This window comes from Bactrocera dorsalis, chromosome 1, assembly GCF_023373825.1.
Source record: "Bactrocera dorsalis isolate Fly_Bdor chromosome 1, ASM2337382v1, whole genome shotgun sequence".
NCBI lineage: Eukaryota > Metazoa > Arthropoda > Insecta > Diptera > Tephritidae > Bactrocera > Bactrocera dorsalis.
This window is the reverse complement of record NC_064303.1, coordinates 22,231,469-22,250,842: the sequence shown is the minus strand read 5'-3', so window position 1 is coordinate 22,250,842 and position 19,374 is coordinate 22,231,469. Positions and strand designations below refer to the sequence as shown.

Below are 19,374 nucleotides of genomic sequence, written 5' to 3'. Positions count from 1 at the left end.
ATTTTGTATATTAAGATTATACGAGGGCTGCTATATATATTTCTGGGCTAATAATGAAAATAGGAATATTTATCAACAAAAATGTTTTTTTTTTTTTTCGTTGGATTTGGCTCGTCTTGGAAGACCCACACGGTCGATTGCTGTTTTGTTTCAGGCTCATATGCATAGATCAATAATTCGTCACCTGTGACGATCTTATAAATGTCTTTTGAAGCACCGCGATCGTATTTTTTCAGCATTTCTTTACACCAATCCACACGAGCCTTTTGCGATTGTCAAAATCAATTGTCATGCAATATCGAATGTATGCTGGTGGGAGAAATGCATAGGCATGCCTCTATCTGAAGGTATGTTACATGACGGTCTTGCATTATCAGTTCACGTACGGCATCGATGTTTTCTGGCACAACGGCTGTTTTTGGACGACCTTCACGGAATTCGTCTTTGAGCGAGCGTCGGCCACGATTGAATTTGTTGTAACAGTTTTTCACAGTGCTATAGGATGGTGCTTCATAGCCATACAAAGATTTTAGTTCATCGGTGCACTCTTGTCGTGATAATCCACGTCGAAAGTTGTGAAAAAATGATTGCACGAAAATGTTCACGAGTTAATTCCATTTTTTGGCCGAGATGAATTTTTTAATTCCCTGTAAATAAAACAATTCACGATTAAATGACAAAACGTTCTGAGTGATGTTATGCTAAAAAAATGTCAAACTTTCCAATGGAAATGTCAGATTGCACCTGGCAACACTTAGTGTTGCCTAGTCCAGAAATATATATGTATAGCATCTATGTAATTGCCTTACGCACAGCCGGTTACTCGATCAACGATAGGTTCGATTAACAGTCAGCTGTTCGCTTTGCTTGTGTTCTTCGATTTCTTCAATTTTTTCTAATGATTAAAATTTATCAGCTGATTGTTATTTCATCAATGCACAGAACCAAATTTACAGCCTGGATAACAAGCGACAGAGTTAGACCCAACCAAATGTACATTGTGGAAGACAACATGCAGAGTTGTATTCCAGTTTCAACTCCATTTGAATTCGATTAAGAATTAATGTAGTATAAATTACGGCTTTAATCGAGCAAAAATCGCTTAATTGCTCAATTAAGGCCTATGTGGAAAACTACAGTGCCGCCTCATCAGATGTGTCATACGCAAAAGTAATCCTCCTATCAGAAGATGCTATAAATTTTGCAATTGACCTCTAATGTCAGTTCTATTTTGACATTTGTGTAGTAAACACATGCGAAATACACGTAAATAAACAATGGTACGCTACACTGCTCCAGAACGCGGGTTATTGGTGACTATTTATTTGACCAATAATCGGTCGGTGACTTTGGCACAACGTGAATTTCGTCGCAGATTTCCTGGCCGTCCGACGCCTACTGGTGAAACACTGCGACGTTTAGCCGCTTATCTCGAACACGAGATGTTGTCAGGCGTGTCAGACTCTGGAGTAACCGTTCTGCAGAGAATATTGCTGCTGTTGCCGAGGATGTCATGGAAGCGCCGTCGGCATAGACCAAACGACGAGCCACGCAAATGGATATCAGTCGATGGTGTTTACAGCGAATTTTTGTACAAGATTTGAACATGTTTCCGTACAAGGTCTAGACGGTGCATCAGCTGTTAGCTGCTGACCGCCAATCGCGTCTACCATACGCTCAAGCCATCCTTAATCACCACCAAGAGGAAGATGATTTTTCATCAAAAATAATCATGAGTGATGAGGCCCATTTCCATCTTAACAGGGAAAGAAAAAAGCAAAATTTACGCTCTGAAAATCCGCATGTAACCCACGAAGAGCTATTACACTACACTTAAGTCACTGTATGGTATGCTTTTTCCTGGTTCATTCATCAGCTCTTATACCGAAATTTTCGGTGCCTCAAATTAAGTTCAGTGAGCTTCTCACCAAGCTAACAGCCTATATATTGAAAGCGTCAGTCTACTTGGCACTTTCTAAATAACCGTTCTTCGACTTGAAGACAGATTTAAGAATATTTTGTTTGAAAATACCTTCTTTGCAGTGGTTGTCAAGGAAGAACCCTAAACATTTTGTTCCATCGGTTAATAAACAAATTACAAATTACATTGAACGAACCTTCGTAACAATATTCTTGGCTGAGAAAATATTTAGATTTCCGCTGACCAGAAAAGTCTGATCTGTCTGGAGAATCCAAATGAGTATATCTTTCAGATAATACAAAAAAAAAAATAATAATTAAATGGTTTTGCATTTACGTTAAGCCTTAGCGATGTGCTTGCCATTTTTAACAGCGAATTCAACAAGGAGAAATATTAAAAAAATTCTTTTGAAATACACTCTAACCTAGCCGCTTTCTTAGAAAATTTTTACTCTAGATGTATGTATATATACATATATATATAGTATACCATGTATAAGCTTATTAAACACGATAATTAATTGTTCATATGTGTAGCTAGTGAATCGTTTTCCCATATCATAATCACAAATTTGCACTAATTTCCCCCACTAACAAAGTTTTTGAACAGCAACAATTCAGTTTCAACAATTTGTAGTGCCTCATTGAATGCATAAATTAGCAGCTGTCGATTAAATGTTTCCAGCACAGGCGTAAGTGCGGGAGATAGTTGCTAATAGAGCGTATGTACTTACATACTTACTATATACATATATATGTATGTATGTACATGTCTCTCACTACATAAGTGCACACATGTCGTATGAGTAACATGCATCATTTGAGGTACGATTGCGCGTGACAAACAGAATATTTAAACACATTGGCACTAGGGCAGGCAACTGGATATATTGGTGCTTGAAATCAAAATAAAATGTTCACAAAATATTAATGAAGCATTACTTTTTTTATTTCTTATCAGCTTAAATATTTGTCGAATTAAATAATCTTGGAATATGCATGGCCATGGTCACATGGCACAGTCACCACGGGAAATTGAATTTTATTACATCTCAATCCATTGACTTTGACTTTAGGTTAGGTATTATTGAAAGCCAAATATCTCGAGAAGTATTAATGATAGCGGAGGATGGAGTCATGTGTAGAAGTTCACGCAAGTGAGGAAAGATCTCTGATCGCCATTCACTTGCAAGTGGCCAGAAACGATTCTTTTACATATGGCTCAAGCAGCTCACGACTTCCGGTCTTTGACCAAGTATCCTCTGGGTAGCCTAAGAACATCCGTTTGAAGGCGAGCTAAAGTGAGAAGGCGAAACATCCCCTGCATGGGGTTGTGCGCTGGGTTTGGACCCGCCACGTAAAAAAAACACCCCCAATGAAAATTGACAATCAGCCTCGGATGAGAGGATCTCTTTTGATGACGACCATGGCAAACGAAATAAAGACTACGAATTGAGAGCATGCACCTGGAATGTCCGGTCCCTTAATTGGGAAGGTGCCGCTGCCCAACTGGTTGATGCCCTCGTGAAAATAAAGGCTTACATCAGCGCCGTACAAGAAATGCGATGGACGGACAAGGACAGAGACGAGTAGGTCCTTGTGACATCTACTACAGTGGCCATATACTCGTAAAGGAGCGCAAGTTTGGTGTTGTATTCGTGGTGGGAGAGAGACTCCGTTTCAAACTCCTTACGTAGAGCTGCAACCGAAACCATTGGTTTTCGGAAAGTGCAAAAGAACAGCTGGTGCGACGACGAGTGCCGTGTCGCAGCGGAGAGAAAACAGGCTGCCTACCTCGCAACGTTACGATCGACCACAACACGTGCGGGATGGGGTAGATACCGAGAGTTGAAGAGGGAAGCGAGACGCATTTGCAGACAGAAGAAGAAAGAGGCCGAAATGCGTGAGTACGAACAGCTTGATAAGCTGGCCGACAGGGGTAATGCTCGAAAATTCTACGAATAAATGCGGCGGTTTACAGAAGGTTTCAAGACCGGAGCATACTCCTGTAGAACCCCCGAGGTGATCTAGCCACCGATGCCCAGAGCATACTAAAAATATAGAGGGAATACTTTTCCAGCCTACTGAATGACAGTAAAAGCATAACACTAGGAGAATATTAACCCGATTCCCCAATTGATGACGATGAAGCAGACGTTCCATTGCCCGATCATAAAGAAGCCTGAAAAACAACAAAGCGGCAGGGGCCGATGGATTGCCGGCCGAGCTATTCAAACACGGTGCCGAAGAACTGATAGGGAGCATGCATCAGATTCTTTGTAAAATATGGTCGGATGAAAGCATGCCCAACGATTGGAAATTTAAGTGTGCTATGCCCAATCCATAAAAAAGGAGACCCCACAATCTGCGCCAACTACCGTGGGATTAGCCTCCTTAATATCGCGTACAAGGTTCTATCGAGCGTATTGTGTGAAAGATTAAAGCCCACCGTCAACAAACTAATTGGACCTTATCAGTGTAGCTTCAGACCTGAAAAATCAACAACCGACCAGACATCATGATGCTTCAAATCTTGTAAAAGACCCGTGAAAGGAGAATCGACACACACCACCTCTTCGTCGATTTCAAAGCTGCATTCGACAGTACGAAAAGTAGCTGCCTTTATGCCGCGAAGTCTGAATTTGGTATCCGCGCCAAACTAATACGGCTGTGTAAACTGACGTTGAGCAGCACAAAAAGCTCCGCCAGGATCGGGAAGGACCTCTCCGAGCCGTTCGATACCGAACGAGGTTTCAGACAAGGCGACTTCCTATCGTGCGACTTCTTCAATCTGCTGCTGGAGAAAATTATTCGAGCTGCAGAACTTAATTGAACAGTACAATATTTTATAAGAGTGTACAGCTGCTGGCGTATGTCGATGATATTGATATTATCGGTCTCAACACCCGCGACGTTAGTTCTGCTTTTTCCAGACTGGACAAGGAATGGGTCTGGCAGTGAACGAGGGCAAGACGAAATATCTCCTGTCATCAAATCGTCGCACCCGCGACTTGGCTCCCACGTCACTGTTGACAGTCATAACTTTGAAGTTGTAGATAATTTCGTCTATTTAGGAACCAGTATTAACACCACCAACAATGTCAGCCTAGAAATCCAACGCAGGATTACTCTTGCCAACAGGTGCTACTTCGGACTGAGTAGGCAATTGAAAAGTAAAGTCCTCTCTCGACGAACAAAAACCAAACTCTATAAGTCGCTCATAATTCCCGTCCTGCTATATGGTGCAGAGGCTTGGACGATGACAACAACCGATGAGTCGACGTTGCGAGTTTTCGAGAGAAAAGTTCTGCGAAAGATTTATGGTCCTTTGCGCGTTGGCCACGGCGAATATCGCATTCAATGGAACGATGAGCTGTACGAGATATACGACGACATTGACATAGTTCAGCGAATTAAAAGACAGCGGCTATGCTGGCTGGGTCATGTTGTCCGAATGGACGAAAACACTCCAGCTCTGAAAGTATTCGACGCAGTACCCGCCGGGGGAAGCAGAGGAAGAGGAAGACATCCACTCCGTTGGAAGGACCAAGTGGAGAAGGACCTGGGTTTGCTTGGAATATCCAATTGGCGAAACGTAGCGAAGAGAAGAAACGACTGGCGCGCTATTGTTGACTCGGCTATAATCGCGTAAGCGGTGTCTACGCCAGTAAAGAAGAAGAAGAGTAATGATAGCGCTTTTGACCTTGGAACTTTATTGTAGCAAATAAAATTTCCTACAAGTCTGTCATGAACATTTTTTCTATAGCTCTTTTCATTTGCGAGATATATACAAAAAAATGCGAATTTCATGGAAAATCAGGTTTAGAGCCCCGTACTACCTCGCCGGTGTGAGTTACGACCTTGTTGCACTGGGCACTTTTGTAGCGTGAACAATTCTGAGAAATATGCTTCTAAAGTCAAAGCGATGCCATAAAATACCTCTGAGCTGTAAGAATTTAAAGATAAAAAATCAAGATTGTAGTATACATATTTTCAATGGAAAACGTGCTTTGGTCCAGTTCTTAATGTTAATATTAAGGGCTAAAATTTTCAGGGAATTTTTTTAGGGTATTTTCAAGGAAATTTAGTGACGGGATTTAAAAAAACTAATAGTTCAAAAAAAAAACACCCAATATATCTCATATCATAATTCCTTTTCAATTTGGTCCTGGAAGCGAGTATGCAAAGTAAACAAACCGATTTGGCAAGGATTAGCTTAATCTTTGCCTATATTTAAGCCAAAGTATGAGTATGTATGTATTCCTCGAATGCCAATGATTCCGACTGATCTTCCGTTTGACTTCAAACGTTTGCAATTTCCAGTTCGCCTTGCGCAGAATTCGCAGAATACCGATATTAATGTTACATAAAACGAAGCCATCTGGTGGCGAAACGGAGTTCGCCGGGTTTGCTAGTATTATATATAATCCTATATCTATATCGCTAAGTTTTAGGTGTGAAACGTACAACCGTTAGGTGAACAAAACTATAATAATTTGTAGCAACATATTGCGAGAGTATTCAGACGAACAAAAATAGAGAACAAATTGCAAAAGCGCATATGGCTGATCTTCTGAAATTTTGACTTTATAAATGAATATTTTCTAAAAATAACATTTATTGCAAAACAACGTTTTCTAGTTAACTTATAACATTCTTGCTTTATATCTCAAATATTTGTATTATATTAAAATCATTCTAATTAACCCGCTATTTTAATTTTTAGCGATTTGACCGCCGGTTAATGTAGCTTAAACCCGTTCACGGAAACTTTTTAAAAAGTTTTTAAACACAAGTTTTTAACCACAAGTTTTAACCACAAGTTTTTAACCCCAAATGTCCAAATGCCTGGCTAAAGATTTAGTCAGCTTACGAAAGATTAAATTCTTATGGAAAAAGTTTGTTTTTCTTATATTACTAAAACAACAAAGAAATTATCGCACAATGGCGTTTGCTAAGAGAGTTTGCGGTTTTCACAAATATTTTGCTTGATAAGGAATTAAAACACGATTTAAGTTTATTACAACGTCCCAATTCAATATTATATTTTAGTATTTCAGTAAGTGTAAGTGAGTTGGTCTGCAAATCCGATTTATTGTGGAGGAAATATAAAAACAATAATAGCAAATTAATAAAAATGAACAAACTAAAAGTACGCAATTTGTGTGTAATACTCACCTATATACTAAGTCAACTGATCATAAACAACAAATTTCTGTTGGCGCAAAATACCGAAATGACGTTAAGCAAAACTACTGTTGAACCAGTCTCCACTTGGTCACCCGATTGCTATAGCGATAACAAGACTAATTGTGAGTGCCATGGTGATGGCAATTTCCGTTGTACAATTTTAGACGGACTCAACTATATTTACATCGAATTTTCTACAATCTTACGGATTCTGATTGTATTGTGTACCAAAGTCACAGAAACTAATATCAATTTTCTACTCGAGCGTAAATTTCAGGCAACTTTACTTAAAACACGTTATTTCAAAGTGACAGATTGCAAGAATTTTGCACACGAAATCTATATGAATGACAATGTGCGGGAAATACTAATAAAAATGTTTGAGCTGAATAAAGTAACAGTAGTGCATAACATTGACCTTGCTGCAGAACCAGTGGTATATATGGCTGAACCCATGAATGTGCTACACCTACAATTGTTTATTAAAACAAATCGTAATAAAGTACGGGAAGCAGATATTATAAGCATACCACATGACATAGTTTATAAGCAGAATCTACTGGAAACTCTTACGCTTAGCGTACAAGGCCTAAGAAATCAGTACTTAACGCTGCAAAACTTGAGGCAAACATACTTTGAAAACTTTACTACGCTCAGACAGCTTGACTTAGTCGGTAATAATATGAAAATGTTGGACGAAAATATCTTTGCAGCGCTAACGCAATTGAATTGTCTGAATTTGAGTCGTAATGAAATCCGAAAATTGCCCGAAAATCTGTTTGCATATCAGCGTCAACTTTTCATACTCGATCTGAGTCACAATTTATTGACATATTTACCGCCAAATCTTTTTGATCACACGCCTTGGCTATGGCAGTTGAAACTTAGTGGCAATCAACTGCACGACACCACAAATCTTATTGAAAATCTAAAACCGCTGCATTATCTACATAGGTTAGACGTGAGCCAGAACCAACTGCAAACAATTTGGAGCACCGAGACTTCGGTCAATAGAACACCGCGGTTACTGGCAATATTTCGATACAGCATGAGTTTGGCTTTAGCCGACGGTCTTAATTATATTAGCAAGTTGCAACCAGAAAATTACGAAGGTGGCAAGTTTAACTCAACAGTCATCAATTTCAGTGGCAATCGTTTGCGCGAATTCACTTTGGATTGGCTAACATGCCCTTTTGAAATAAACCTAGAGCACAATCTGATTGAAAATATTTTTGCTTTACAAAAGACTGACGATTGTGTGCCCGAAATCAAAATCACTGGTAATCCGATCGTGTGCGATTGTAAATTGGCTTGGATTTACAATGTAAACTATCGTTCGCTGTTTAATGGTTTACAGTGCGTTCAGACGTCAACCAAATTAGTAAAAGATCTCGCACAGCTGGAACGTAAAGAACTGTGTGCTTGGGAACCAGTAATGTGCCCCAGCGAATGCAATTGTTACACACAATTTGAATTCCTGCACATCAATTGCAAGGGTGCGCAACATATCGAAAAGCTCCCACGTCCCGAGCAAGTTGGCCTCAACAGTTCGGTACTCGATATTAGCAATAATAATTTCATTGTATTGCCGCTAAACACCACCTTCGGCTATGGTAACGTCTCGCAACTCAACGCGTCGTTCAATAAAATCACGAGCTTAAATATCAGTCAACTGCCAAACAATTTGACGGTTTTGGATTTACGAAATAATCGTTTAAAATCTTTAAATGATGATTTTTTACGTACATACCTTAATGACAGCACACAACTACAATTTCTATACCTAAGTGAAAATCCTTGGATTTGCAATTGTTCCACGCTGCAATTGCTGTACACCATACGTACACATCGGACACGCATACCTGATGCCGACCAATTACTCTGTGTTAATAAGCCGAACGATACATTCCTAATTGGAAATGTGGGAGAATTGTGTCCAACTCCTGTTAATGTTGAATATAATCAGTACTTGATTGCAACTTTGTTTAGTGTAGCGTTAACCATTATTATTTTACTTTCCATTATCGTACTCTTCTATAAATATAAATTAGAAGTGAAAGTCTGGTTATATAGCCACAACATATTGAGATATTGTATACGCGAATGTGAGCTGGACAAGCATAAAACATTCGATGCATTTATTTCATATGCACACCAGGATGCAGACTTCGTCAACCATACATTACTGCCGCAACTCGAACAGTGCGAACCACCATTTCGTGTATGCACGCACGAACGCAATTGGCTGGCTGGCGCTTATATACCTGAACAAATCATTGAATCGGTGGAACAGTCGCGTCGTACGATCATTGTGCTCTCGCAGCACTTCATCGAGTCGGATTGGGCGCGCATGGAGTTCCGCACAGCCCATCAGTGCTCGTTGAATGAGGGTCGTGCGCGCATAATAATGATTAAATATGGAGAAATCTCGAAAAGTGAGTTTCTGGACAGAGAACTGAAGGCATATTTGGATATGAATACATATCTGGATTGGCAAGACGTCAGATTTTGGGACAAATTACGCTACGCCATGCCACATAAAGTAGGTGTAGAGAGGAGTTCCATTATGCTAAAAACTAACAGCAGAATGTATGTTATGAGACAAGTTGAGGAGGTGAATCGTTTGCGTGAGGAAATTGTTTAAATTTGACACACAGTTGGTTTGTGGTCAAGCAATTGTTTGCAGACTGGTAAGATTTAGCACAAAAATATACACATACATATATATATATACGAAAATACAAATATGTTCCATATAATTGCAGCTACTTAGTGAAATCTTTCGATTCTTTTGTGACTGAAAGAGTTATTCAAATTGTCGCTACTAAATAAGAGAAAAATGGAGATAATCTTGGCCAACCTACTTATCAAGCAATGGCGATCGCACAAACTCTTCAATTGCATTTTATTATATCTCAAGTAACTATTTAATAATTTTTCCTGTAAAAATTAATTAAAAAATACACAATGATATCTGTTAATATATTTTAACAAACATAATTTACTTCAATATATTTCAACAAGAAAGAAAGCGTAAGTTCTCGAAAGGTGCAGTGCTTAGATGAACTGAAGAATGGTACTGTAACATGTTTAGATTAAACAAGTAATGAGGTTGCATAAAATTTCATTTAATCCAAAACAAATAACGATGATACAGATGATTGTGATTACTGTGAACCAACTGAGGTGATGGAACTATTTCAATGTATTTGTATTAGCGACCTTGTATACAATGCGACGTGTTGCTACAGAATACAATAGTTTTGTTCACCTAGCGATTGAATGTATCACCTAAAACTAAACGAGATAGATATAGGGTTCTAAGCATATATGTAATCAGTCAGTCCCTTCCGTACGATCATACATGCTGTAACTTGATTACAAATGAAGATATCTTGATGAAAATTTGGTACACATGTTCCTTGGCAAGAAAGTAAGGCGGAGTGCGTAAATGGGCGTAATCAGACTAGTGCGACGCTCACAAAACGCTATTAAAGGAAAACATATAAATTATCTTAACTAATTACAAAACTAAGATATAGAACTGTATAGAAGATTACAGTAGTAGGAGTTACCTGTGATCTAAAAATTTTGAAAAAGTGGGCTTGGCCGACTTTGCTTTAATGTACATAGAAAGCTCTATGGGAACCGGGTGAAAACTTGGGGGATGAGGATGACACCGGCCACTTTTAGGTAAAACCACATATCTTGGGACCCAATTGACCGATTTTAACCAAATTCAAGATATAACATTATTCAGAGATTCTTATGTACTATAAAAATTGAGCGAAATCGGCAAAAACCACACCTACTTCACATATAGCACAATTTTAAATTCCATTTGATTCTTTCACTTCAGTGCACACATAAAAAAAAAAAAATTAAAGTAACAGGATATAGCTATGATGGAATAATGGCTTTAGAAAACGCCACCTTATTATCAAAAATGTTCCAAGTCGAACCAAAACTGTTATTCAACCCCTAGGTGCCGAATATGTGGACCAGTACCTTTAGTTGACTTTTTACCGAAAATATTGGTCAATGCGTAAGATAAACAATTGAAATCCTTCCTAAAAATAGAATCCCCGTGTATCAGAAATGGATTAAATCGGGTAAATACTTCCCTGAGCCACCATATATGTACCTAATATAAAGATTTCACTTCTGGGTGACGTTGTAGCGTCATGTAACTAATATCAGGATTTTCGAACATCTAGCTAACTTTACTCCATATGACTGGTGATTGTATGTAAGGTCCTTTAGGTAATCCAGTTAACGACGTAACATGTCCCCGAGTATGCACGCGACGGTGGCAAAAGCTAACAAGCAAGGAAGGGCTAAGTTCGGGTGCAACCAAACATTTTATACTCTTGCAACTTGCAATTAGGGATGTAATGCAGGTTGACTCCAAGCTGATGTATTCTGGGTGATGTTAAAAGACCTGCGCCCTTCACGGTCTTTCAACTTCTGGACGAAATTTGGCTTGTGAGCAGGAATAGCTGGGCTGGTGGCGGTGGCATTCTGGCATCATCAGAAATGTATGATGGGTTAATGTCGCAATCGCCCGTTAAAACTCTGGAAGGCCTCAGAGAACGTCTGGTAAAATGCAGCAACAGGACCAAGATGCCAGTTAGAGTCTTCTCATCAGGCATTAGAATGGAGGAAGCCGGTGCAATCCCGGCGTCAGGTGAAGTGATGAAAGGTGTAGTCGTCACACGTGCGGAATCGCCAGCACTAGCACAGGAACCTCTAATGGAAGTACTAAAGGCTCTACTGTGGGCAGAAGTAGAGCAGCTCTCGCGAGAAAGCTGAAGTCAGACCGCCGCTTGGCGTCCAAAATTGTGGAACGCTATGGTAATAAGCGTGCTGAGCAGCATGCTAAAACACTCAAGACCACCAAGAAGGTGCTGAGCGAGAGCGAAACCGATATGCAGGACCGGACGCGAAGATAGTTGAACCAGCGGTTAAGCGGCAAAGATCGCATGAGGGAGAAAACTCCTTTGATTGGCGTCCTTGGGTAACTATTTAGTCATCAGACGGTGAGCTACTCATGTATTCAGTGCTGTCCAATCCCCTTCCATCCATTATATTTGGGATGCGAGAAGGCTTGGCCCCCACGATTAAAAAGCAAAACTAATTAAAGGCTACAAAAATTACTAAGAAAGAAGTAGTCTTCTTATAGTATAATTATAAAATCTAATCACTTGAAATTCTTTGAAAATATTCGTAATCTCGCTACCCAAGAAGTTACCCTAGTATTAATTCACACACGCACAAGTAATTGACAATTAAGGATGGCAGCACTTAAACACAAATTTGTGGTAGTTGAATGAGGATTTTGAAATGTGGCAAAGACATTTTGATTAATGTTTGTCAAAGCACGACAGCAACCCATTGATAATTTGTCAGGTTTCATTAGATTACAAGCGGCATGTGGAGCATGCTTTGAGAGGTGCATGTGTATGAAGTTGCACACAGGCAAACGCTAATATTTTGAGTGTGCCAGTATTATGCAATTATGTTCATCCTCAGCAAGTTCTTATACATTTAAATAGTATAAATGAAAGTAATATATTATATAATAAGTGTAACTTCTGGGCAACTCTTGCAGGTCGCTTGGGTACGTGTGGACACACAGACAATACTCTCCATACACCACAACGTCATTTCGCAGAATAATCGCATCAGTCTGAGTTATAATGATCATCGCTCTTGGTATTTGCATATTAAAGAGGTGGAGGAGAGCGATCGCGGTTGGTACATGTGCCAAGTGAATACGGATCCAATGCGCTCACAAAAGGGCTATCTACAAGTTGTGGGTAAGTTTATAAATTTAAATATCTATTTTAAATTTGGGTTTAATTTCAAAATTTGTTTCAATTGATGAAGAATATTATTTTATATTCAAATTTATTACAGATTGCAAAAATAAAATTATTTTCTTCAAATTCAAATTCTATCCTTTCAGTACCTCCCGTCATAATTGAAAGCATGACCAGCAATGACATGGTGGTCCGTGAAGGTCTGAATGTGACACTTATGTGCAAGGCACGCGGTTATCCGGAGCCATATGTGATGTGGCGGCGCGAAGATGGCGAGGAAATGCTCATCGGCGGTGAACACGGTAAGTTCGAGATCCAACATTAAATATGAGAAAAAACATTACTGTTATTGAGGAAGTTGGTGGGAATTGACTGCATTAAGCGGATAATGCCATGATTTGTTTCTAATGTTTTATTTGATTTGTGTAAATTATGCGCACTCACCTTTTATACCACCACTAGTTTTCCGAAAGAAATAAACGTTAGTGTATATGCACACGCGTAGGTTTGAACAATGGGGAATGTCCCAATGGGGTTCATTAAAAAAAAAGGTTTAAATAGGCGATAATATATATATATTGTACTATATAACTGCTGTCGAACGTGGAGCAAAGACTTTGCGAAAAAATGGGTACCGATCGAAGAGGCCGAGAAAACGATATTACCGCACAGGCGTACAAGTCGCTGTTGAGGTCGAAAGCGAAGTGAAGTGTGATCTCCTTGTTTGTTCCTTTTTTACCTTTGGTGTGATGTGGTTGGTTGGTGTACGTGTATGTGGGTGTCGATATGTGATGATCTCGTGAGTAGTGTGGAATGTGGGTTGTATGCGCTGATGGTGAGTATGGTGAAGTTGCGTGTCAGTGTTGGGAGGTTGAGTTGATGTGGTGTGATAGTATGGTGTATGTGTGGATGTCGGAGGAGGATGCTCATTTTTCCATTTTGCAAAATCAAAACAAAAATGTTTGAAGTATTATTCCGCTCACTATAGAACATTTACCGCCTTTTAATAACACATTTTTCGTTATTTGCATTCCACTTTAAGATACTTTTACTTAAGCTCGATTGAGGGGACTAAAACTGTATAATTTGTGACTCAACGTCACTTGAAAACAGAGAAAAGGCTTCAATTTTTTTTATGCTAGCATCCGCCGATATATTCTGAATTACAATTACAAAAAAAATCGGTTCGAAGTCGTATACATATTGATCACAACTAGGGCTTACGCAGTCATTCAATTGCTTGATGCAGTGTTGTCCAGATATATGAGAGAGCAAAGCATAGTCTTCATGGAATATGTTCAACTCATTGTATTTCGTTGTTTCTTAGTTGAAAGAAGTCGTTCTATGAAGGTCTGACTTCGGTTGTCAGAGACTTCTAATAAAAGCTAAGGAAGTTAGCATGCCACCGAGTTAAAAAGTATCAAGGTTTAAATTCGGATCATAATTTCAGCCAAACAAATGGAAGCTATTCGCAGATCAATAACAGAGTATGGAATTCACACTTTTATGCCGAGAGAAAATGCTCATGTGTCGGAAAAAATATAATTCTAACGGTTTGAAAAAAATATCAAAAATTGAGTTGTTGAGTACTGGCGCCGAATAATATTTGCTGACGGGTCTGAATATAATATCTTTGCTCAGATGGACGTGACGGCAGACTGAAGATCCTTACAATCCCAAAAGAACGTTGAGAACTGCTAACAAAAAGGAGGACGTGAGATGTTTTGGGGTTGCATCGGGCTTGCAAGGCTCGAAAGCATGGAATTTATTAAAGGTACGGTGGATGTACATCGAAGTTATTACACGGAATTTGAGGCAGAGTTCAGGTCGTGTAGGAATCAACGTGTCTTTTTGCTTTGATCTTTCACTTATGCGGCTTTGATTGCTTTATCATGTTATACATCTGCTAAATATAGCTCCGGATCTCAATCCCGATTGAGCACTTTTAGAGCTAGTTGGAGCAAAACCTCAGGAAAAGGAAATTCGTAGCAAACGCGGCGTAAAAGCCACTTGAGAGAAATAATAGAACAAAATTAATAAATAGTGTTTGGAACAATTAATTTCCTCAATGTCTATACAAATTAAAGAGGTTATAAAAATTAATGGGATCCCACTAATTATTAAAACGACGTATGAGGAGTCGAATCAATTTCTATATTGTAAATATTATTTAAGTTAGAGAAGGTGATCTATTTTGAGCTTACCTACTTTTTAAAGAAAATGTTGGAGGCCAAAAGACTAGCCGAACATGTGAAATTATCTGCTCAATCAGGTGTTCTATCAACAAATCCATCGATAGATGCGCTGTGTGGCTTGCTGCGTCTTGTTGAAACCAAATGTCGCCGAGATCATGAGTTTTAAATTCAGGTATTAAAAGTCAGTTATCGCGGCACAAAAACGGTCGCTACTGACGGTTACGTTCGCACCGGCATCATTTATGAGAAGTAGGGACCGATGATTTTACCGCTCTAGAAACTACACCAAACCCTTGTTTTCTTCTAGCTGGAATGGCAACTCTTGCATGTCTATAAGTAGATCTTCGTCCCAAAAGTGAAAATTTTGCTTGTTACATGCCCTCTAAACCAGAAATCGCTGAAGAAAATTTGTCACGAGAACGTCGAATCTTCTTTGAACTTTTCAAGAACCCATAGATCGAAGCGATGTCGCTTAAGAAGGTCGAGGGGCTTCAATGCTGGTATAAGCTGTATATTATACACTTTCATTTTAAGAGATCTTGGGGTAATATAAAATGTATCAAAAATGGCGGTAGGCTAATCAGATGTCTATAATTTGCAACGAGTTATCGAAGATAAGGAAAATTTTCCTATACTGTCGCCTAGGCGCTACTACACGAGCGCTAGTCAATATACTTGACAGGGTAGTTATGTAGCTTCATAGAAGTTTGTCGGCATCATGTAGGGAAGGTTCAGTACTATGGGTTTTGAGGCTCTAATAATCTCAAAAATATCTATAAAAGCAATTTTTGGTTGCTCAGGCGATATTTTGTTGGCATGATTTCCGTGATGGTGTTCCATGTTTAGGTATGTATATCTATGGTTTAGGTACTCGATCAAAAAGAGTTGTGTGACAAGGTTACCTATTTCAATAGAGAATGACTCAGGTGACTTGATGGCTTAGTATATTTAATAAAGCGCACATAAAATTATTTTTCGCATTCATTTTGATACTTAAGTTCGCATATATTTTTCCAAAATAATAATTACTTTCGCACATGCAACAACATTACATTTATTCAAAAATATATTTTTAATATTTATAATCCAGCAGATCTAATGTAAAAATTTGTTTTATAAAACACTCTTCCAGTTAACGTAGTTGATGGCGAGCTGCTGCATATAACCAAAGTGAGTCGCCTGCACATGGCCGCCTACCTCTGCGTCGCATCAAACGGAGTGCCGCCATCCATCAGCAAGCGGGTGCACCTGCGCGTGCAATGTAAGTAAAAATACATTTTGATTTATACAGAAGTTTGCGTAAAAAACAAAAGCAAATCCATTTTGTTGGAGATTTAAATATTTTTACAAATTTTTAATGGAACAACAACAACGCTTAACTCATTAAATATGCTGAAAAAGGCAGCACACCACAAACAAAGGTGTTATTTGCGTTTTTCAAACTCATCTCACATTGCTGGCATTATAACGGCACTCAAGAACTTTTTCAGCGCGCCACTCGCATATTGAGTGGTCAAAACCAGCAAAATATTTTAATTAAATTTGGCTGCCAAAAATTAGAATTGCCAAAAACAACCAACAACACATACAAGCACACATACCTAAATACATACGTGAATAATTTGCCAACGAGCATGCTGTCTGCCGCATAGTCACCCATCTACACACCAACACTCACCATCCACCAAATATGGCGCCTCCCAACCAATTTTGGCCAACAAAATTTGCAACTGCTAACATGCACTTTTTGTTGTTGCTGTTTTAGCTACTATCAATTTTACCACAATTTGTGCAACATGCTTGGCAGCCGCCACAATTGCACGTTGTTCATGCCGCACGAGTAGCTGCCGCGCCGGCAATGAGTTGCAAAGTGCAAAAGTATTGTGCAAAATATTAGCAATGACTGTTATTATTGTTGTTGCACATTCGCACGTATCTGGCTGTGGCTGATATTAAAATGGTTATAATTACGGCTTTTATTGTATTGGTTTTTCGGTGATTAGCATGCAACTACACGTCGACTCCACGTTCACGTAGGAAATTCCGAATGGTTTTGCGCGCGCCCGCTGTGCCGCGTTGGCCAAACATCAATTGTTTAATTAAAACTTTTTGTTGGCACCGAAATTTGCAACCAACAATTGGTTTGGCTTTAGTTGTTTGAGCCAAATAATAAATGCTGATTGTGGCAGATTTGACGCGGCAATAATTGCGCGCGCCTGGAAAACCCGGAAAAGTGAACAGTTTGCTGCAGGTATTCAATAAACTGAAATTAAAACAATTAAATGTAAATTAGTGAATTTTAACGCGTGATTTTCGGGTGATAGATAACTTAATAACGAACAGTTTGAGTAATATTTGTTTCATTTTGTAGAATATAACTCAAAAACCTTCCAGTTTGAAGGAGCTTTAATAAGTTGACATACAAGTATGTGCCATCCGCTTTGTCAAAAAAGTTTTGCGATATTTTCGCTAGTTGGCGCTGAAAGCGCGTAGTTCTAGTTTTATTCGTCGCATCGGGTCATGCTATACCTTTTTGGAAAGCTCATTTCACGCACTAACACGTTCCTGATTGATTGTTGTTTCTTTTAAGTCGTTCGTGAGTTATAACGTCGCAAACATGGAGCAAAATAAAGAGAAAATACGGCATATTTTACAGTAATACTACGATAAAGGCAAAAATTTATCTCAAGCCGCCAATAAAATTTGTGCAGTTATGGACCCGATACAGTTTCCATTTCCAACGCACAACGATGGTTTCAATGTTCTCGATCTGGTGTAGAGGTGGTCGAAGACGCGCCACACTCCGGAAGGCCTGTCGTCGAAAAGTGTGATAAAATCGCTGAATTGGTCGAAAGAGACCGCCATAGTAGTCATCAAACCATTATAAACCATTTGAAGAAGCTTGGAGTCACTTAGAAGCTCGATGTATGGGTGCCACACATTAATTCAATAAAAATACCGCAAGAGTTTTTTGACAACCCAATATATAAGTCTTTTTTATAAAAATTGCGTATGCTATTCTGAACTGTATTATCCAAAAGACTTTGAGCCTAAAACCAGTTTCGAGCAAACTATTTTTCAGGCGAAGTTTAAAAACTCGTAATAATAGGTTGTATGGAAAATATATGATATAGTTGTCCAATCTAACCAATTCCTATAAATTATCAAGAGAATGTGAAAATCCGTCTACCTTTAAATTTCGAAATCGGTCACCACGCAGTTGCTGTAAGGTTTTAGAAGGCGTAGTAATACTCTCTTCTACGAAATAGATCTGCTGGTAAGATTCGAAGATTGCTCCAGCACACAAAGCAGAAAACATCACTCAGCATTGGTTTAACTTATTCCCGGCCTGACACATAGATGGCTTAATTAGAATTAAATCCATGTGATTTTTAAGTAGCCTTAACTTTCAATAAGCCCGTATATAAATTTGACAGCTGTTGGAACATTTGTTTGAGAATTATGTTATTTTGAGTGAAGCAACGTTTGTTCTTTGGACAAAAGTGAATAAAAAGGAAATTCGCGTGTTGATGAATCATTGCATTTTGAAATGAAAAATACAGCTGAAGCAGAGACTTGGTTTGATGGCGAGTTTTCAGACACTGTCCCAGGATAATCAACTAAGCTAAACTTTACTAAGTTTAGGCTTGGTGAATTCGAGAAAGCAGGAACCCTAAAAGTGTCAACTGAAAGTGTAAATCAGATCATTCAGAAATATTTGGGCATGAGAAAGCTCTGCGCAAAGTGGATGCCGCGCGAACTCACTTCTGACCAAAAACGACGACGAAATGAGTTTCAAAGCAGTGTTATGTAACAGTGAATAAAACGTAGATCCTTCATTTCATTCCAAGTCTAATTGACAGTGATTCGAGTGTCACGATGTGAAAACGATGACAATAATCCAAGAATTGGGGTTCAAATTGCTTCAGCATACAACGTATTCCCCAAATCAGGCTTTCAGAGATGATTTCCTGTTCTTAGTTCACAAAAGAATGCTCGCTGGGAAGAAAATTTCGTCCAATGAAGAGGCTATCGCCGAGGTGAGGCCTATTTGGAAGCCAAGGACAAATCGTACAAGTAAAGAAGGACCAAGCTTGGGAGCAATGTGTGACGAAGAAACCTCAGAAAATTTCAGAAGGTGCCGACAAAGTTTTAAAAAGAGGGAGCTGCCACGCCCATCTTTCAGTTTTGACTCCGATTTCATTTAAGCCTAGCTCTGTCGATATGAGTTATAACAATATTAGTGC

The 19,374-nt window shown here is 39.0% G+C and overlaps 1 protein-coding gene across 1 annotated transcript in view; it reads left to right on the top strand.

The window, feature by feature from the left end:
* LOC105225693 (uncharacterized) overlaps positions 1-19,374 on the top strand; it is a 253,875-nt gene that overhangs the window by 164,657 nt on the left and 69,844 nt on the right. The window contains exons 5-7 of the mRNA XM_049447157.1: positions 12,722-12,929; positions 13,079-13,234; positions 16,260-16,388. Coding sequence (XP_049303114.1) covers positions 12,722-12,929; positions 13,079-13,234; positions 16,260-16,388 — 493 coding nt within the window. The remainder of the gene's footprint in view (positions 1-12,721; positions 12,930-13,078; positions 13,235-16,259; positions 16,389-19,374) is intronic.